This window comes from Halichoeres trimaculatus, unplaced genomic scaffold, assembly GCF_033239565.1.
Source record: "Halichoeres trimaculatus isolate MK-OKI-2021-1 unplaced genomic scaffold, fHalTri1.1 fHalTri1_scaffold_15, whole genome shotgun sequence".
Classification (NCBI taxonomy): domain Eukaryota; kingdom Metazoa; phylum Chordata; class Actinopteri; order Labriformes; family Labridae; genus Halichoeres; species Halichoeres trimaculatus.
Window position 1 is genome coordinate 12,336,728 of NW_027437193.1, and position 21,525 is coordinate 12,358,252.

At 40.0% G+C, this 21,525-nt stretch overlaps 2 protein-coding genes across 2 annotated transcripts; one reads left to right on the plus strand and one right to left on the minus strand.

The window, feature by feature from the left end:
* Positions 1–12,795: 12,795 nt before the first annotated feature.
* c1ql3b (complement component 1, q subcomponent-like 3b) lies at positions 12,796–14,663 on the plus strand. Its single transcript, XM_074689391.1, has 2 exons — positions 12,796–13,787; positions 14,075–14,663. The coding sequence occupies exons 1-2, from the start codon at positions 13,167–13,169 to the stop codon at positions 14,252–14,254; spliced, it is 801 nt and encodes a 266-aa protein (XP_074545492.1). The 5' UTR covers positions 12,796–13,166; the 3' UTR covers positions 14,255–14,663.
* A 267-nt stretch (positions 14,664–14,930) lies between these two features.
* Positions 14,931–19,971, minus strand: pter (phosphotriesterase related). Its single transcript, XM_074689390.1, has 5 exons — positions 19,871–19,971; positions 18,968–19,425; positions 18,320–18,585; positions 16,218–16,358; positions 14,931–15,926 (listed from the first exon to the last, which is right to left on the minus strand). The coding sequence occupies exons 2-5, from the start codon at positions 19,397–19,399 to the stop codon at positions 15,716–15,718; spliced, it is 1,050 nt and encodes a 349-aa protein (XP_074545491.1). The 5' UTR covers positions 19,400–19,425; positions 19,871–19,971; the 3' UTR covers positions 14,931–15,715.
* Positions 19,972–21,525: the final 1,554 nt, after the last annotated feature.

Genomic DNA, 21,525 nt, shown 5'->3' on the forward strand with positions numbered 1-21,525 from the left:
CTGCACTCCCAGAAGCTAGCTAGTTAGCCTATCTTTGCATGAAAACTTGAAATAGCTGGAAAAAGTCTGTAGTAGTTTACTATTCTCAAATATTAGATCCTAATTGTGGAGTTAGTCCTTGAAGGTTTTATTTTCAAGCATTTGAAACATGCTGTCCCCTTTTAATGACTCCAGAGATTCTACAGTCTACAACACACCAGAGGTTGACCACCGCATTTTAAGCTTGATTGTTGGGTTTTGTCTTGGCTATTTTGTTATCAAGCTTTTTTTTTTTTTTTTTTTTTTTAAATAAACGCTACAATGTTTCTACTGGCTAACATAAATGCTGCTGGGAAAGGGTGTAGCTAGCGTTAGCATACTGGCTGAGGTTTTGAGCATTTGCACTGACGTAACGATTTGGGTAGTTATCCGGATGTGCATCCTCATCTGTGGTACATGAACGTAAACATTCAAAGGACGGAGATAGAAGTGCCAGGTACAATATGATTTTAAGATGTCTTACCTCCCAACAAATGTGAAAAAGCACACAGAGCACACTAAAATTTATAGTAAAGGACTCAGCCAGCAAGAAAAAGAGGGATATTTTGAAAAAGTACACCTATTAAGCGGGGAGACCCATACGAGGAGTTAGCATCTTTATCATCATCCACCCAAAGGTATGAAAACCAAGTGGAACATGTGGTTTAGAAAATGAAGCCTATGCAGAAGTGCTAAAAGTTGCTGTTTACCGAGAATCCGCTTGAGGCTAGCTACAGAAAGACCAGAAGTCACACACACACCCGGCCAACAAAAAAAAAAATAAAAATTTTTTACGGCATTAAAAAGCATATTTACAGCCTGGTTTAAATGAGGGCTCAGGTCTGAAATTCTGATTTCTCTATCAGCACACACTGTACGGGGATGATTTTCTTTTCTAACTCAGATCGGTTTAGAAGTTATGAGGATCGTTTGATTGTCCAATCAGAGACTCAACTCAGCTCATGTGACTGACGGGCGCCCTGTAGCTGTCAGAAAGGAAATACAAAGCCAGCGTCATATCCAATGTGGCTGCATCCACAGATTGTACGGTGGTTGGTGGGTGTCAGAGGGTTTGCAAAAGCCACAACACAAATGAAAGAGCAAAAGCTTAAATGCAAAAAGCGACAACACAAATGTAAATGCCACAACACAACAGAAGTACAGCCACAACTTGGTAGAACGTGAGTTGATTACAGTTTTATATAAGATTAACTTCATAGTAGAACACAAATATTTAATGAGAATAAATTGTATAAACCCTAAGTATGATATTTGGCAGTGGTCCCCAACCTTTTTTCACCACGGACCAGTTTAATGTCAGACAATATTTTCACGGACCGGCCATTCTTCTGCCTCCACACTGGCTCTTATACCCTGCCTTCAGAAACTTTCCAAAGATGTTTATTTTTTGACCATTTTGCTAGCCTGGGGGGTTTGGCATCAAGAATGAGTCATAGACGGGTTTGACAGAGAGAATCCAGTCATCATTTAGAATCAGATAATAAATCAAACTGAAATAATGTAGGTTGAGTATTTTTTATGTGCGGCCCGGTACCAATTGACCCACGGACCGGCACCTGTCCACGGACCAGGGGTTGGGGACCACCAATATAGGAAGATGAAATACACACATTGAGGTTTGGCTAGCCTGAACTAATTCCTAAAGATGCTATTTTTTCATGCTAAGAAACAGCTCTGACATTTCTTTTCATTTTAGGAGGAAAACAGTGGCTGCTTATTTTACAAAGCTGAGAGAGGGGAACGATCATACTTTCTCTGGAGCAAAAACCTCGACCAGCAACACTTCAAGGTAACAGAACAAGAAAAACCCATTTGTAAAACCTTTGTTTAACATTAGCAACACTGTGATATCAGCTGTTGTAAACTAGCAGGACACAAATTTAATAAACCTGCAGATGATTTTGTTGTTTATTGCAGATGTAAATCTACTGGCAGAAATGTTGGTTGAATAATTCTTAAATAAATTCCAAAAAGTAGTAAAGATTACATTTCATATCAGGAGCGCCTGGTTAAGCTTTCTTGGTCAGGCTTACAAAGACGAGGCCTGATCTCTCTTTACTGAGCTTTAATGTTAAGGCACACGTACAGTCTTTGAAATAACAAAGTATGCTTAATGTAGAATGTCACCCCCCCAAAAAAATGAGTTTGACGATACACACAGGATAAACATTGTAAATTGATGAGCATCAGAGTTAGTGGTTTTCTTATTCTGTTGTCTTTAGACTGTTTCACAGTAGAGCCTCAGCTAATTTATTAGTTATTTTTTTTAACCAATTCTCAAGCATATTTGATAGTTGATCAGTGGAAACAGTTTTAATTCCATTTAAGATATCTTTATTTTTCTTAAATGTCGGTTGAGGTTTTTTTTTCAAATTATTTATCTATTTTTGTCACTTATACATACAACATGCCCAGAGGTCATTCACACTCTCACATCACACTCTCCTGTCTGTAAATAGAGAAGAGCAGGTTTGTAGCAAAAAAAAAAAAAACACAGTAAGACAAGAGAAAACAGAGGGAGGGAGGGGTTTGATGATACAGAGATTGGGTGATAAATCTTGTTCTGATCAGGTTTCTCTGGTGCCCTCACACCTCAGTCTCTTTCTTGAGGTAATTAATCAATCCCAGACTGGGGGCATTGATCGGCCTCTCGCGGCCCTCGGTATGTTTACACTCCTCGATTGTATTTGCCACTAAGCCTCTCGCTGCCGCTCAATCTCATCGGCAGAAAATGTGACACTCCACCCTCTGATGCCATCAACGAAACGCTGCATCGATTGACATCTCGATGAAAATCAATCTACTTATTTTTTTGTTGCATGGGGGATAATCCTTTGTTGTAATCTTGTATTTCAGGTTGCAATATATAAAGTTTTATTGTTGGCATTCACAGCAGCCTTGGAATACATTTCTTCAAACTGTTTTACTTTGATAGTTTTCACAAAGATGAAGCTATATAATTGATAATACATTAAGATATTCACTGATATTGATCCTTAAGTTATATTTTAGTTAAACCGGTATTAAGATAAATAAACAAACAGTAAAACTACTTGTAGAAGTAGAAGTATCAATTTGCTAGAGAAGGAAAAGTCGGCTCAACAAAATGTAATCTCTGTAACTTCAAAACAGATTTTTAGTTTAGAAATAGACATTAATTACAAAAGTTAAGGCAAAAAGATAAAATTACTTTATCTGACTGAACCCTGTCTGAGTTTTATTGTAAAATTGATAAATTGATGTATGAACAGCAACATTTATTGTTTCAGAAGTAGAACAACTTTACATACAGTTGTATACATATTTTGTTAAACGGATGTAAATAATTTTATGTAAGTACAATTTTTTTTTTTTTTAAGGGGGGGGCAAGTAGCTATTGCAGTTAAATAAAAAGTTTAATGAAAAAAAAGCACACATCTTTAATCCATATTTAAATGTGTTGTTGGCCCCTGTCTTCCCAGCTGTTGAACCTTCGCTGTGGAAAGTTTGATAGTACAATTCAAGTCCAAATTGATGCAAAAGAAAAACCTTCAAACATAATTTCATATTCTCAAATGATTGAAGATCCAAACTCCTTCTTTTTCTTTGAATAACACCTGCTAAAAGTACTGAGAATGAGAGATCTCCTGATCACAGCCCGCGTCTTTTTCTTTTGTTGAACCTCCTGTTCTCGCCTGACCTTCTATATTGTCACTAAACCTCTCACAGGGTAGAACTCATGATTCAATGCCTTATTCACAGACTGTATGTGAGCGGTGACGCGTTTGGCTCTCGGCTCCTGATCAAGGAGAGGAGGATGCTGCAGAGAAGAAAACGAGATATTTTAATCAAATAAGCAACATGCTGTGGTTATACATGCTGTTATGTAAATCATCGCAATTAGTAGCATTGCTCAATCAGAAAGCCTGTAAGCACTTGCATGGTATGCACAAAATACAATTCTTAATATTTTTAAACTGCATATTGTAGATGCAACATTTCAATATCCTGAGAAAGATATATAGTTCCTGCATGAAGAGACACATTAAACTTGTGTAAACAACTGGAAACCACTGCTGTGTTTAACTAAGGTGTGTTAGCTGCAAATAAAGGCAACGTGGAAAGTAAGCCTATGACTGAGGAGGAGCAAGAACTACAAGAAATGTATCTCAACTCTAATCTAATCATTCTGGAAACTTAATTTGCTTTAAAAAAAAATCAATGAGATATTAACAGTTTGTTTTTAACTGTTACCAACCTGTGTCAACACATTGAAAAAAAAAAAAAAAAAGCACGAGGCAAACTGGTAGGTTGATGCTCTGTAAAACAAGTGCACAACTATGATAGTTATAACCAGAACTTAACATAAAATGGGTTGAAAGGTGTACACATGCTATCTAAATTAAGTAGAGATAAGAAAAACCTGCTTGTACGAGTTAAAGCTCCTATAAGACTTTGTCTTAAAAGTGGCGCCCCCTGTGGACTAAGTGGTATCTCAAGATGCTGGACTGATTTTGTCCTGAGCAATTGTATGCCTAAGGGTTCATTTTATCTTTCTCCACTCTGCACTCCCCACACATCCTGTTCTCTTCAGCTTTCCTGAATATAGAGGTTAAAATAGGCCCAAAACAACTTTTAAAAAAAGGTTACCTCTTCAAAGTTGCACAAACAGAAAAAGACTGAAATTGTTAACCAAAGCTGTTTAAGCTGGATGCAGTATGTTACATGGTCTGACACCAATTCCTGCCTATGGTTTCAAGGATTAAAATAGTAGTTTTTATATTGTTTTTTTTCTTTTCTTTTACTAATGGTCTTGTTTGTTTTTGTAAGACATTTGCAGTTGTTTTAGTCTGTTTCATCACCAGCTGACACTCACAGAAGCTTTGAACACATTTTGTGAGTATCACTTTAAAGGGACTATGCGGACTTTCTTAGTGATCTTGAAAAAGTCTCATTTCTATATGCGTGCCTGATCATAATCAGCAATTTAAAATGAGATTATCAATGCCAATGTAGGTTATTTCTTAATGCTATTTCTCAGCCTCCCTCTTGAGTTGGACAGGATCAGATTGATTAATGGCACGTCAAAATCCTCGGCTGACAAAGTTTAGTAGTTAGAAGAGAGATCTGTGTTTTTCTCTGCTGAAAACAATTTCTTGGATTAATTTTGTTGTAATGGTGGACACTGGAGCTGAACTGTCAGACAGAAAAAGACAGAAGAGCAGAAGAAAGTTAAATGGGGGGGTAGTAGAAAACAGGCTAAAGGCTGAAACAGAGGCTAAACTGTTTGTGATAATGTGCATCTAACCCACAGTCAGCAGTTATTCTGCAGTGGTCTGTTAAAACTTGAGAGTCTATCAATAAAATAAAGAGTAAGGTTATATTAGGTCTGCTTGGTAGATGACTGGCGGGACATAACCAGGATTCACTAACATTACAAGCTACTGACACATCTTAGACTGCCAGGCTGTTAGTAAATATATAACTGGCTACTAAACTACGGTACAAACTAAGTTTACAAAAGTTTTATCACAGTCCCTTTACAGGACAGCACAGTTTCATTACAAGGCTATGTTGGCATTTTTTTCTGTAGCAGTGTTTATTTTATTCTGCCTTCTTCTCTCTCTGGTTATCAAATGTTTCAATGAAGTTAAAGTGTGAAAGCCCAAAGCAAATACATGTCCGTACATGTTTCCAGTTACTACCCAAATCTGACATATTTAATTTATTTCAGTATCCTAAACAGGTGGGTTTTGTTTTATTTTCAGTAGGGATGGCCAGATACCGATACCAGGTATTGGTATCTGGCCGATACCAGCCTTTTTTCAAGGTATCCGTACTCGTGAAGGCTGCAGATACCAACAGCAGATACTCTAGGCAAAAAAGTCTTATGTCAAGCAAGTCCTCCTTGCCACTAGATGCTGCTAATGCTGCTGTTAAACACCACTGCAAATGTGTGCCAGGTCCTGTGCAGACAATATGAATGAACCAGGGAGAGTTAAAAGTTAAACTCTTTTATTTTGCACTTTAGTGTACTTTAAAAAATTCTTAAACTCTGACAATTGTTAGTTTTATTGTGCACTGAAAATGTAATTTCTTTATATTTATCAAAAAAAATTCTAAACTCAGAGAGAGTTGTTTGTGTTTTATTTGGACTTAATGGCAGAGTGACTGTGCTGTCTTTGATCAAAATGCTTTGTCACTGTTGTTGGAAATTTTATGTATCAAAAGTGCTAGTAGTATCAGTACTCGGTATTGGTAAGTACTCAAGATGGAGTACTCGTACTGGTATAGGTCTGCATAAAAAGTAGTATCTAACATCCCTAATTTTAAGCACTATAAAATAAGATAACCAAAATAAGTATCCCCACTGGAACAAACATACAAATCGTACCTGTAGGTTGTATCAAGAGGAAACACTGTTGTGCAGAAGACACTAACCAATATCTATCAATGAAGCCAGAATAAACCAGCAATTTCAGTTGACCAGAAATTTCTCCCAGCTCAACTTGGCAAGAATACAACAGAAGTCTAATCATCATCACAGGAAATCAGAGTCAATACAATGTTCTGGCTTTCATAATAAACTGAGCTCTCTGAGTAATAGTCACAGCTGGAATTATCCCCATTTTTTGTTGTTACATAGTTACACAATCATTGGCTTAATCTGTACATACTCTCATTTTCATGATTAAAACCAACTTGTATTAGTATCTCTGAATAATGTGTCATATAATTGAATTATCACATTTCTTATTTTTTCCCTCATGTGGGCAGTGATATAACGGTAATTTAAAAGCGTCTTACTCACTCCTTTTATTCATTTACAAAAGTGTCTCCATTCAGAACTCCACATAAGTCCTGAAAACTCTTTATAACACGTTTAAAAATGCTGAGTGAAAAAAAAAGAACAGCAACACCAGGACATGCACTCAAACCAAAATAAAAGTTTCACAGGAAATGCTCCCTTGTAAACTGAAAGGAAAAGATTACATCAAACAAAACAAACCATAATCACACCTTGATTTCCACTTGAATGAAAAGAAATGTTCCCCATCATGAAACCAAAGTCCCACCCTGTGTGATTGTGATTGCTTCTCCATCTTAAATACAGTACAGGAGCAGCTTTGAGTGGGTGGTGTGGTAACGCGCTCTGTTATCCCTCCCTCTGCCCCCCTGCCGAGCTGAACTGTCGAGCCCAGCCGTTTCACTGGAGAAGAGAAATAAACACTCAAATTCTGAAAGAGCAGAAGGCGTGAAAAGAACTGAGGGACATGCATCTTATCGCTGCCGAACACACATGCTGTTTTATCAGTTGATAAACACTTGAGTGTCATTGGTCTCATAATATTTCTGTTTATATTCCCGGCTGGTAATGAGCAGTCCATTCAGCTTCCTCCTCATTCACCACGTGGATTCTTTGACGAACCTGTCTCGGCTTTGATTGTCATAACCACCCTGCTTAGCCAATCAGCTCAGGTTACTGAGGTGTCATCCATATTTCATGCTGCACCTCAAAAATCTGACAAAGAGATTTTTTGTCTTTGAGAATTGAAATCACGCCCCATATTTTCATTAGACACTCGCAAAAGGCTTGCAGTCTGTGGTCAGATGGGGCGGTATGTTTTATTCATGTCCTCTGAACATCTGCTTGTCCGGGTGTCAAAAATCATCAGGCTCCCCCAGGACTCCTGCCCGACTGCTTGTAAATGAACTCCAAGAGTCGAGACTCAAAACAACCTGTCAGATCTCGGCACCACCGGAGGAATCTTTCAGCACGGCCGTGGAGGTGAGCTGAGTAGTGAAGATCTTGTGCTGGGAAGAGAGTGATGAAAGTCAACTTTTGACACATGTGAGGTGGATTCGATCAGAAGCATAAAAAGTGCTTTCTGATTCAGCTGGTGTGATACTGTGAGAAGCTTTCTATTACAAGTTGTGTCTTCTTTCCACAGCTTTCGGTGGATTTTGACACGGCTGTTCGCTCTGGCTCCCGGTCGACAAGTCTCCCTGAGTCACCGGAGGCTCGTGCCAACTGGAGGGAAAGAGCCTGACCACTAACAAGTGCTCACTGACTCATAGCCACCACAGTATGTCCCACTGTGTGTGTGAGTGTGAGTGTGCATGTGTGTCTCAGTATACTATTCTTTTATATGCTCGTCTATTTCCCACTTTGCACCCATCCCACAGAAAATGTGTGATCTTTTAGAAAAGATCAAGTATTTTTGAACAAACACAGTGCCCACCCAAGTCACTGTCATCAGTGACAGTGTAGCATGAATGAACGAAACCTAAAAGAAACTGAGACTCTGTAAGTTTACAGACTGTATGAGTCAAAAAAGTAAATAAAAGTATCAGAACAATGACTTTTTCTGCGTATTGTAGTTTTTAGACTGCTTTCTACTTGTTGACCTGTCGTATGGAGTTCCACAAGGCTCAGTGTTTGGACCAGTTTTTTTTTAACCTATACGTGCTTCCTCTGGGTGGTGTCGTGAGGAAACATGCCATAAAACTTCACTGTTATGTAGACAACACTCACTTTTTATCAATAAAGTACGGTGGCCAATAGGTGTCAAGTAACAACACAAATGCAAACACCACATCATGGGTGCAAAAGCCACAACATAACGGAAATACAGCCACAATGGAAGTTAAGAGCACAGCAGTTAAAGAAAAGTTGTGAAAGTAAGGTAATGATTGTTTTCTTTTATGACGTAAGCTACAATAAATATAGCTCTGATGCTAGCATAGCTAAAGAAGTACTATGAAGGATATCACAAGGTGACACCCCTACGAAGCTATATTTTTCATAGATGTAGTTAATCATTTATTTCCTTTTACAACTTTTCTGTGTCTGTTTGGACAAGTAACCCTTTAACTTCCGTCGTGGCTATACTTCTGTTGTGTTGTTGCTGTTGCAACTCGTCCGACACCCACCTGCCACCATAATAAAGTCACAAGAAGCCTATCACTTACCTTCACTAGAGGCATGCCTTAAGATATAAAAAACCTGGATTACCAGAAATGTCTGACTGATAAGTAAGAAAATAATTATTGCCCTTTGTCTCAAACACCTCAGGAAAGCAGGTAGAGAACTTTTTTTATGTTTTTGTAAAGAATATTGTCAGGTGATTTGCTTTTCTACAAATGAAGATTGATTTAACAATAAATTGATAAATTAAGCGGTTGCTGTGCCAAGGCAAACTTTCTTGATGACTTTCTTAGTTCATTGCTAAGAAAAAAGCTTACTCATGTACAGGAACCACTTTGTCTACGGGGGCACTAAAATCAACGAACACTAAAAGTTCCTCACAAGATCTTTCAGGTAAAATCATGGTAGAAATTTAACCCTGAGGATCCTTCGTGATGGCAAACATTCTTTTAAGTGCAGAGTTTTCATCTATATAAGGAGGTGTTTCTGGGAATCAGGATTTCAACAGGCAACTGAGACCATGGCGCAAATACAGCTAAAGCTATAAAGAAGTTGACAATAAATTGTTGATAAAAAGAAGAATTTAATGATATAAAATGATGCATTTATGCAGCTTTAGAAACAGTTGACAAAGTCTTAAAAATAAATGTCACAAATCTGAAGATATGTCTCTGCTCCTCATGGTTTAAGTTGCTTTGTAACAATCAGCAACTTCTTATGAAATCACCAGCTCTGCTGCTGTTGGATAGGATCCAATAATCAAATACTCCTTCATGTTATTGAACCCACTGATGTGCAGTGCTAATGGAAACTGATGTTTTTGCCACTGTATCAGCGGGCAGAGGTGAAATGTTGTAGACTGGGGGGGGGAAACTATCTCCATGAGACTTAATGCTAAAATGCTCAACTTTTTAGCAGAACTAAGAATGTGAGTAAAACGTATTTGGTCTAGTACCTTTCACAAAGTAAGGACATGAAATTCTTCACAAAGTTTTACATAGAAAATAACAAAAGAAGCAACGATGAAATGGATCAAGAACACAGAAAAACTGCAACCGTTCAAATTTTAAATCAAATGATCCAAAGCCTCGGCTGCTTTCTAAAAGCAACCATAGCACAGGAAGAATATTCTTTAGTGTCAGAGCCACAACCTCAAAAGCTGATCACTTTTTTCCTTGGAGTGTGACCCGAGGAACCACGAGTCGAATACAGTCAGAGACCCTGAGGGATCTGAGGATAGTAATATGGGAAAAGAGCAAGTCATAGAAACACACAGATCTTTAAACATGCTGGGTTTTATAAGTTGGTATCAGGATCTTAATGTGAGTTCTGATTTTCATTGATAGTCATTGTAGAGAGCTCTCTTGTGGACTTGTGAACATTTTTATAGCAAGGTACAAACAAAGTTTTTGATTTTTAGGGCTTATTTTTCTATTTATGGCAACTTAATTGAGGTTAAATTTCTATACAGCTGAGTTTTCTTTAATCATATTGAAGCTTAAGTTCTGCATAACGAGTCGTGTTGGTGTCAGGTGAAACCTGCTGGCTGTCTGCAGGGTGTCAACTCTGCTTGTTCAGCCACGTAACTTGACTTTTATTCTGTGTTAGTGTTTTTATTGCCTTAAGGAGATTTTGTCAGAACTATATTAGAGGTAGATTTTGACTGCCTATGTTGTTTATTGAAAGGTCCCATATTATGCTCCTTTTCTGCAGTTTAATATGGATCATTGATGTCTTCATGAAATGGTAGTAACACGTTTTTTGTCCGAAACGCCAATAAATCAAGCACAGCAGCATTGTTTCCAGGCTCTCATAGCCCCTCTGTTCAGAACGCTCTGATTTAGTGGGCGTGACCTTCATATGTAAATGAGCCACCGCTGATACCGCCCCGCTCTTCCGCGTCACTGAGAGCGGCGCCACAAGCTCCAAGTGCACAATGTTTAGAAAACAGCAAAGGTCGTTTACAGTAACATTACAGGCTAAAACAACAGGCCAACCGCAGCTAAAGTTAGCATCCTGAAGCTAACACAGAGACAGGGGGGACACTGAGGAAAAGCTCTTACATCTGCTCCACAGCACACAGCATTTAAAATACTCACATTTCCAGGGTTTGAGGTTTGTTGGCGGATGGTTGGTAATGCGCCTGGATTCAGGATTCCAGTCCATTCGCTAGCCCTCTGTTGTACTGTCCAAAGTTGGAAAAGAAGTCGGCCGGGATGTGACTAGCACACACATGCACAGTTTTACTGAGTGTAGCTGTCATATTTTCTTGATAAATGAACTCTAGCTACTCAGTCTTGTCTTCTTCCTAGATGGGGAGCTTGAGAATGGAACTATGTGGCTATGTGGGGTTATCTGCTCCGGTTGACCAATCAGGTCAGACTTGCTCCTGATTGGTCAAAAAAGGGGATCGTTGACGTTGGCAAATCCTCAAAATCCAAACAGCTCGTTTTAGGTCAGGATTTTACATTCACAAGCACTACTAAGTCAAGGTTTTGTCATTAAATATCACATTTTGTGGGCTGGGAGGAAAGCCAAAGACCCAGAAATTTCACTAAAACACTTAATAAAGGGATTTTTGCACAATATGGGACCTTTGAAGAGAACATCCAAAAAGTTTATGCCCAAGCTTTTAGGAGAGTGATTATGCAGTGTCAATAATTTCATTGGTGCTTTTGTGAGAGCTTATTTGTAGGTATCTGTACCTGCATTTTTTGTACAAACAATACACTTTAATTGATTCATAATTACAATATTGTTGTATCCTTAATCTTTAAAAATGAGTAAAGCCTTTAAAGCTCCCTGTTCTCTCATGCAAATTTGACAAAGGACGACATTTTGGAGAATCTAGAACTCACTTTTCAAATAACATATTTACATATTTCCAAACATACATCAGATTACTTTTCAAAGTTTCTTCCACAACTCTTAAGTCATATAATAAACACATCTTTATCTCTAATGGTTCTTTGAAAACTTTTCTAGATCAGGATTAAATGAACACACCGATTGCTTCAGAGGAATCTCATCCAGGCCACAATCAAAGCCTCGCTCCTCCCAGCCAAACAAGGTCAACTGTGTTGCTCCTCCCTGTTCATCCATCTCTTCATCTAGCAGCTGCCCAGAGCTATCGAACACTGTCGGCCTCTGCATCCATGAGCACATCATCATCATCTGCCCTCCACACCAACAATTAGCCTTTCATCACTCACCAAACCAGCTGAGCCGAGGCTCTATCTGAACTATACCACAAGTTTTTCCTCTTAGAATCCACTCTGTTTGGATCCTTTAGGACCTTAATCTACTTTGAATATTTTGGGGTTTTTTTTACTTTGCTCTATTAATTAAGTAATATCACTTGAATTTTCCTCTTAAATTTATCAGCATAGAGCTGTTTCATCAGTATATTTGTATACCGCCATCCCTCACTGCCAGCACCCAGTGACTCCCCCTGTCCTCTCAGTGGTTCTATGGATTTTCTCCCAGTGATGAATTGGACACAGGGAGCCACTGAGGTGTGACCAGGTGCCAAAGGAGTATAGCTTTTTGCCTTTAATGGGCCTAATTATGCTCAAGACCTTTAGAGCAGTTCAGGTGAGTCCAAATGATGTGTCATGGGACGCATCGTTATGGTAATCGGTCGAAAAGTACGGCTGTCCAGAAGCTGCTGTAAAAACAAAGTTGCTTTATGATTACGCATTCAAATGCATCACACAAAGGAGTCACGTTTCAGAGCTTCCATGTTGCATCAGAGTTTGGATGTCTTTCACTTTCTCTCTTTTGATTGAACAAACGCGTTGATTCTTTTATCTCATCCCCATCCATCACCCAACCCCTCCCCTCCCTTTCCAAACACAGAAGCAGGTTAATTTCTCGTCCATTCTCTCCGGTGGCACCGAGGTGGGCAGAAACTTATGCAGCTGATTTTGAGCTGAATAACAAAAAAGGCACTTAAGGTGAGGTTTCCTCCCTCGGAAAGTATTTGTTGTTGTTTTTCTTGCATTTAGAGAACGGAGATGAGTTATCTGGACGGATATTGCAGCGCGTAAAAGTTGTGGATGGTTACTTTTACGCACAAACATCAAAAGGACTATTATACCCCCACACGTTGCAGTATAACAAGAGAGCGAGTGAGATTCTTTCCTCTGCAAAAATTCCGCCAACAAGCAGGCTGGAAGACCATCCACTCCGGAGAACACCGCGGATCCGCAGAGCGCAGATGATCGCAACTGGTGTTTGTGGAGTCGCGCTGGTGTTGGTGTTGGTGGTTCTGATCCCGGTCGTGGTGAACACCGCCGGGACCCCAGCCCGCTACGAGATGCTCGGCTCCTGTCAGATGGTGTGCGACTCCCATGGGACAGCGGCGACAGCCACGGCAAAGGCAACCAGCCCGATCAAAGACAACCGGCTGGTTCAGTCACTGCCGACGTTCATCCAAGGTCCCCAAGGAGAGCCGGGGCGCGTGGGGAGGATGGGTCCGAGGGGTCCGGTTGGCGAACCCGGGCCCCCTGGACCTGCTGGTCCCCCTGGAGAGAGAGGGGCACCGGGTCCTCCCGGTCTACCCGGAGCCCCTGGGTTGAATGGGCCGAATGGTGCCATCAGCGCAGCCACCTACAACACAATTCCAAAGATCGCGTTTTACGCAGGACTGAAAAAGCAGCACGAGGGATATGAAGTGTTGAAATTCGATGATGTTGTCACAAATCTAGGCAACCACTACGACCCCGCGACAGGGAAATTCACCTGCTCGATACCAGGGATTTACTTCTTTGTTTACCATGTGCTGATGCGAGGAGGGGATGGGACAAGCATGTGGGCTGATCTCTGCAAAAACAACCAGGTAGATCCCTTTATCCTGTTTTTATACACCAACCATTAGATACTAACACGTTATTGTTTAGTGTGGGCCATTACGCACGACTTTTACGCACGGCTGTATCCAAAAAAATCACTCAACTTTTGTTTCTTGCTCGTTCAGAAACAAACTAACTTATGATAATAAAAAAAAAAAAAATTGATCATTGGTTTAAGCTTAAAATAGTTTAACAGCCGTGTCGTCACTCTTGGAGCTGTCCATGGTCCTGATTTCAACACGCTTCACCGCTAAAATGTCCATTTCCTCTCCAGGTGAGAGCCAGTGCCATCGCCCAAGACGCCGACCAGAACTACGATTACGCCAGCAACAGTGTGGTCCTGCATCTGGAGCCCGGGGACGAGATTTACATCAAACTGGACGGCGGGAAGGCGCATGGGGGCAACAACAACAAGTACAGCACCTTCTCCGGCTTCATGCTGTACGCTGATTGAAACACGGGGGAGAAAAGATCTGCTCATACAGCTCGCTTCACTGCTCATGCTCGGTTCCATGTCAGTTGGATTATAATAGAAGGAGCTCAGCATTACCATATGGCAAAAAAAGAGTCCAGGGAGATGTGGAGGACGTCATGCGTAACAAAGAGCTGCACTTCGGTGTAATTACAGAGTATAATCATGGATTTTTAAGTGTACAGCACTGAATTGTACCCGTCACATTGATTAGTGTTGCTGTTGAACCCTATATGAACTGTTTAGCTTTACAAATTAAGTTTGCTGGTATGTCAAACATGATCTTACACCTGAGGAGTGACTGGAAGATTAATGTACTCACCTTTCACACCCAGTTAAAGACACGCAAATTATATTCACATAATCACCACTCTGTCACAGTGATGTTAGTCAATATGTGTGCTTTATTTTCACAACACATTTTTTGAGTGGACATGTAAAAGATGAAGTGATGCATGACTCTAAAAAACACATTTTAACACTTTAAGGGGAAACTGTAAAGGGCCAAACTGATGTTTTTTTTCACTCGAGGCTCACTGTAACTCACTTTCTTGTCTTCTTGTGACAGCTGCTGGAAGCAGCAGAGTGGTACGTCATGGGTCATAAGTCCTTCTGTATAAAACTGTCAGCTAATGTGTAAAAATATAATGTAAAAAATAAATCCCTGCCTCCCTTTTTTCAGTCCTCACAGAAGATTAATCAAAGTTATACAGTTGTTGGGTTTCTGCTGCGATCGTGCCGTTGATCATGTGGCGAGGAGTCACCCTGTGAGGCCACCTGTTCCCAGATGAGAGGAGAACATGTCCTTCATCTGGGCCCTGCCAGCCACTCAGCCTCCCAGAGACACCCAGTCACCCACTGAGGGGCAACAGGACAACTCATCTAACACAGCCGCATTGTGTCGAGAGCAGAGCAGCATACTGATTACCAACACACTCGTTATTTTCAGCCCCATAAAGCATGTTGGCAGAGATGTCACTTAGAAATACAAAGGAAGCAGCTGTGACATTGACATTGAAAGTAAAAAAAAACAATTAGCACCACGCTTTTTAGCACCATAACGGGGAGTTTGCCTCAAAGATAGTTTTTCGGGGACAAGGCAAATGGGATATTTTTGATGAAATAGATTGATAGTTGTGAGAGGCACAGCAATCCTGCAAAGCTCCTTTATCTCATATATCTATCTTACAAAGTGAGTCATATTTAATCACAAATAGAAAATCTTTTTTTTATCAATAGTGCATCTATAAAAACTTTTAACTGCTGACAAAAGTGAGCTTCCATTGGAAATAGTACAAAAAAAATTATTAGTGCAGAAACCTTTAGCAACACTAAAGACAAATTTACCCCCAGAGACGAAGCTCCCAAAACAATTTTTTAACATGATTATTGCAAAGATCCCAAAGATTAATTGTAGTGTGTTTTGTTCCTCTGGCGCGCCTTTTATTTGAAGGTCAGCCAGCGTTTGGGGTTATCGATGAGGATCTTGTCCACCTGGTGTTGAGAGATTCCCCTCGTCAGCATCTTGGGCACGATGTTCTTCAGGATGTGAGAGTAGCCGTGGCCGCCGTACTTGGTGAGACGATTCTTGGTGTGGATGTCGTGTGCGACCAGGATCTTATCCTCGTAGCCTTCCTTCACGAGGAACGCCAAACTACACAAATATACAGCAGAAAAAATCCAGTTTAGATTAAGACCATCCTAAATTTTTAATCTGCATCTGTGTGTTCGTAACCTTTCTTTCGGCGTGCACACAAACATCTGCAACATCATTCATCATCACTTATCCTGCTGATGCACACTCCTCCCTCCTGCTGTGTACACAAGGATCAGTGTGACAGTTTCAGACTCAATTCCAGAGGCAACATTTCGCTCCACATTTTGGTCGCACCAGACAGAAAGACGGGCTGAAAAAACATGTTAAACCCTGTTCGGTGCAACTTACGTCTTCACTCTCTGGCTGTCACTCGGCATGTCCAAATCCAGGTTGTACGGGTAGTTCAGCATCTCTGTTCCAAACAGATCATACTCCAGATAACTACCCAGCTTTGCAAACTCCAGCAGTTCACCTTCATCAAATATGGTCCTGAGGAGGAGGAGGAATTAAAATGAAAGGATGAATTTAAGGCGTTATGGCTCCATTGTAAAGAATCTATTCTATCTAATCTCTCTAGTATCTACTTTATCCTGAAATGCAGGTCAAAGATGTGCTCCAAAGCGTCAGATAAATCTGTCTTACTTTTCTTCTTCAGTCTGACTTTGATAGAGTGGCTAAAGCAGCCCATGAATTCAGATGATGAATTAAAATGTCAGTTGTTAATGCGCAAAAAGAAAACCAGGTTGGAAACCTTCACATCAGTTTTTTTTAGTGCAACACGCACATTGGTTTCAACCAAATTGTCACTAAGATTTTTGTTTTTTTGCTCCATATGTTGAAAAAACTGTTACTGGCTAAATACACAGCTCGGGTCGCTGTTTCTAACAAGATTTCATCCCAGTTTTCAGTACTGGGTTGTGCATCAATGTAGTTTTGCATTAGTCCTCTGCAAACAAAAAAAATACATTAAAACACTCCAAAGCCTTTATATTCCGTATTTACATTGCAATGGTAAACATTTCATCAAACTATTTTAAATTTCACGTTTGACTTACTGGCTTTACCCACTACCTTTAAGACTTACATACCCAATAAAGATACATCGATAGATTATTGGTGGGAAATTGAATAAAGCCAGCCCTCATGAGAAAAACGAATGACTCGTATTCAACTGCAATTTAGAAACTATCTTCCCCACTAAAAGACTCTTTTTATTGCATAACAACTACCAAACATTACAATGAATAGAGTTAGAAATAAATTCTCTCAGGTTTAAATTTTCAGGAAACATCCTGTCCTGTAACACCCTGTGATTTTCAAAAACATCTGCAGTTTTTCTCAGGAAAACAATGAGAAAAATGAATATTCTTCATTCAGACTTTCTATGAAGATGAATAATGTGTCTCCACCTCCTGTTGTTGGACAGATGTAAAGCCAAAATACCTCACGTTACATTTTATTTGGAGGCAGAGTCCGTGCAGCATGGATCAGCTCTCAGGGCTATGACACTGACATCTTACCTCAACCACTAACTAAAACACATGAAAGTCACCAAAAAAGTAGTAAAGATTCCTCAGACCAGTGAAGACATGATTGTGATGGCTTCATGTGTCAATTTGAAACAGAATCTTACGGGAATGCAAAGTTTTTGTAGTCTTGTGATGGGGTACTTTACAATTTTCTCAACCCTATAACCTGGAGCACTCTGGCACCAGAGCAGCCAACGAACCAATTTTTAGAAATGAATAAAAGTTGTCAGAAAATTTGACACAACCTGCAAAGCAACTAATTATCATGACAGAAACAATTTTAAGAAAAATAATTGACATATGTTTCTGTTTTTCAGTTTGGCCCATAACTCATTTGTGATCACAAGCACTGCAAAAAACTGAAATCTTATCAAGTGTTTTTGTCTTTTTTTAAGTAAAAATTGTCTTATTATACTCGATTTGAGCCACTTTAGACTTATCAATCCAGAAAAATGTCTTGTTTCAAGTTAGAGTACAAAAATGAGGTTTGAATCGCTTGTAACCAGTAAAAAAATCTGCAAATGGAACAAGAAAAAAAATCTTGAAAATTTCCTTGAGACTAGAACAATGTCTTAATACAAGCAACTTTTCTCTTGTTCCATTGGCAGATTTTTTACTGGTTATGAGCAATTCAGACCATAACTTTAAACAAGACATTTTTCTGGATTGGTCATGTGAATTTGGCTCATATTGAGTCTAAAAAGGAATTTTCTAGTGAAAATAAGACAAAAACACTTGATAAGTTTTCAGTTTTTGCAGTGAAGGCGCTTTGTGACATAATCCATCAGTAAGGGAGACTCCAACTGTTTTGGCTTCACTTTTTGGGGCTGTCACATTGTTCATCTTTTCATTCTGTCTAAGCAGCTTTAATCATCACAGGTTACTGGTAAAAACAAAAAAGTGATATCTGGGACTTCTCACCTGTCCAGGTGTGACATCACAGTTTTGCTGATGTCACCTCCAGCCTCTTGAAGAATCCGGACAACTTCAGCCGGAGCTGCGTTATTCCTGCCCGGATGGATAATGACAGGACAGCCGAGCTGGGTCTGAGCGTGAGCCGTCGCCCTCAGCACCTTCTTCTCGCTCTCTGTGATTGGCCAGCCTGTGCCGATCTCTCCAATCACACCGCAGCGGATGTCGGTACCGTCGGCACCATGGAGCACTTCGCTGACGATGATGTCTGTGAGCTGGCGGGCAGAAAATGAGTTGAGTAAAATGTGGATGACATCAGTTTTTAAAAGTAGTTACTCACATGTTAGTGCACTAAATGACTCCTCACTGATAGCTCTGCTCTGTCTTGTGAAGACTGTTGTACATTTAAGCACACATTAACAGAGACTGTGTTAAATGTTCCAATGTATACATGCCAAGTCAAAACCTGTCCATCCAGTTGAATCAGGTTGTGATTAAAATAGACAACAAAAGTGTGAACAGAGTTCAATGAACATCCAAGCTTACAAAACGTCAGCAACCAGTATTTTTCCACCACGATGGATTTCTCTTTACTTCTTGTATAAGTAATTGAGTGATTTCAGAAAACACTATCTCAAAGAAAATATTTCCTCACACCTTCTCCACACTCATTCTCTTGGTGGCCTCAGTATGAGTGCAGTCCACATAGTACCCCGCCCCTGCAATGATGTGGACTCCTGTCTCCTTCGCCAGCTGTTTCAGAGTTGGAAGGTCTCTGTCGAGTCCCGTGGTGGTGTTTTCCACCATGGTGCCCCCTCCGGCCTTCCTGTAAGCCAGCAGCTCATCCTTCACGGCACTGGTCTCCTGCTGCAGCAGCAGGTTCTCATGGCAGCTGTACGGGTTCTGCCTCAGCCAGTGCATGTGCTGCATGTGGAACGGGTCCTCAGCCACAGCTTCATCACCTGGAGGAGGAGGGAAGTAGCAGCACTCAAAGCTCATGGTGAGGTGCTCGTGGGTCATTGTGCGGCCCAGTTGATCTGGGTCCACAACACCGAGGACAGTCTGGACCTTCCCACTTAGCTGAGACATGATGGGTGCTTAGGGTTTCCAACAAGCTGTAGGGAGGACATAGGAAAAATAATTCAAGAGTTTATTCATGAGACAAAATCAGGTGGTGCAGCTCTCTTACTGATCAGACATGAGTGTGTTTTAACCACCAGAGGGCCTGACCACTGAATGATAAATTGACCACAGACCACAGGAGACGACCTTTGGACTCCAGAGTCTCAGAACTTATCATACTCGTACTAACCCGGACATCTGTTTACAAGCTGACCAACCTTTTGATTTGTAGGCACAGTGTGAAAAAAAATTAGGATATAGTTTCACTTTGGTGACTCACTAAAGGCGAGATTTATACTTTCAAAGTAAATGCCGTCGACATCGAAATGAAACAACGTGCACTTCAGTTAGAGCTGCAGCACGACCCGAGTTAACCTTTAATCACATACATTTCACTCCTCAAATATGTACAAACTGCAGAAAACAACGTTTTCTGACCTTCTTTCGGTTGTATTCGATGCAACTCCGCCTCTCCGTCTCACAGACCAGACAGTTACTCCGTCTATGGATAAGCTCAGCTGCGAGGTTTGAGACATCGCGAGAAGTCACGAGAACACAACTCTAACAACAGAGTGTCGGTGAAGCAGAGTCAATCACTGTAATATCACAGCATTTTTTTCCATTTTTGATCATTTGAACCACTTTTTTTCAAGTAAGTTTTTTTTAAAGAACCACCTGAAATAAAAGTTTGCGTGAGACAGGTAAGATTTGCGAGAGTTTATTATTTTACACGAGCCAACAGTCGGCACAATGTGTGACTTTAAGGTCACTTGACAGTGGAGTTAATGGGTTTTCTGTGTAGTTCTTATAAAGTATGATTAAGGTATGTGACAGGGATCTGCAATTTTTCAAGTAAATGAACCTTGACAAATCTGCATGTTTTTCCCCTGTTGACAAAAACAACAAAAACAAACAAACAAACAAACATAAATAAATGAAATAGATTAAACATATAAATAATAATAATAATAATAATAATAATAATAATAATAATAATAATAATAATAATAACAATAACAATATAAGCACTTTATTAGGAGCAATTGCATAATTTTCTAATCTGTCTTGCTTGGTTTGCAGTTTCTGGAAAATATTCCTAGGATGTGTAACTTTGGACGTGTTGCTAGTTTTACACGTGTAACATAAGAATATTATCTTATTTTAACAGAGCTGGTGTTATGTAGGTTCTCATTAGCTCCCTGAACTGAACTGAACTGAACTGAACTGGACTGAACTGAACTGAACTGAACTGAACTAAACTGATTTAAAATGGGTGTTTATGGATTGAATTTGTGCTATCAGACAGGCCCTTCACCATTCCTCAATAGATGTTATTCTGTTAACGTACTTACTCCATGCAGATCACTTAATTAAGATTAATTTCCTACATCTGAAACTGAATATGTTAATGAGTAGCTCGCAAACTCATTTTATACACTCAATGCATATTTTAAAAGGTCAGAGGTCAAAAGGTCTCCTTTTCAACAGCTAATCCATGACAGCTCTGATATCCAAAACTTATCATTGTTCAAATTACATTACTTAACGATTGCATTACAGTTGATTCTGGTTTAGTCTAAACCCACAATATCCACATGGACGTAGGCCTGAGCTATAAAAAATAGAATTTTCCAGCCTATAGGCATAAACTGTGATTACATAATTTAATCATTAGGCGCACATGTAAAAATACATCATAATATGTTGTCCTTAAAATTGGCTGCTATCAATATTTTGGAGAACATGTGAGGATGATGCAGAGCTTGAGAGAGACAGACTGTGGCTCTCTGTGTTTCTGCTCTCCTCTCTCAGCAGATGGTCCCCAGCAGCATTTGGTCTTCTGTTGCAGGGAGCTGCCCTATGAACAGTCACCATCGCACTGAGCATCCGTCCATTTGTCTGCAAGATGACAGTCCTCAGATCAGAGACTCAGACAAGACAGAGAAAGTATTTTGGTCCCAAAGAGTTACTTTTACTTTATTTTTGCCTGGTTTGGAGGGATTTCCCTGGATTGAGGCTCAGATTACGGCCCTGTATTGTTGAGCGCCTATAGACTTCCAGATCAGAGCCTTGTGTGTTGAAGTTGTGCCTCT

Excerpts from the sequence above, each read along its gene's own strand:
- pter (XM_074689390.1), bottom strand. The coding sequence starts at position 19,399 with ATGTCTCAGCTAAGTGGGAAGGTCCAGACTGTCCTCGGTGTTGTGGAC. Across the intron at positions 18,586-18,967 it reads AGAGAATGAGTGTGGAGAAG|CTCACAGACATCATCGTCAG; the intron begins GTGTGAGGAAAT and ends TCTGCCCGCCAG. Across the intron at positions 15,927-16,217 it reads GACAGCCAGAGAGTGAAGAC|TTTGGCGTTCCTCGTGAAGG; the intron begins GTAAGTTGCACC and ends ATATTTGTGTAG.
- c1ql3b (XM_074689391.1), top strand. The coding sequence starts at position 13,167 with ATGATCGCAACTGGTGTTTGTGGAGTCGCGCTGGTGTTGGTGTTGGTG. Across the intron at positions 13,788-14,074 it reads ATCTCTGCAAAAACAACCAG|GTGAGAGCCAGTGCCATCGC; the intron begins GTAGATCCCTTT and ends TTTCCTCTCCAG.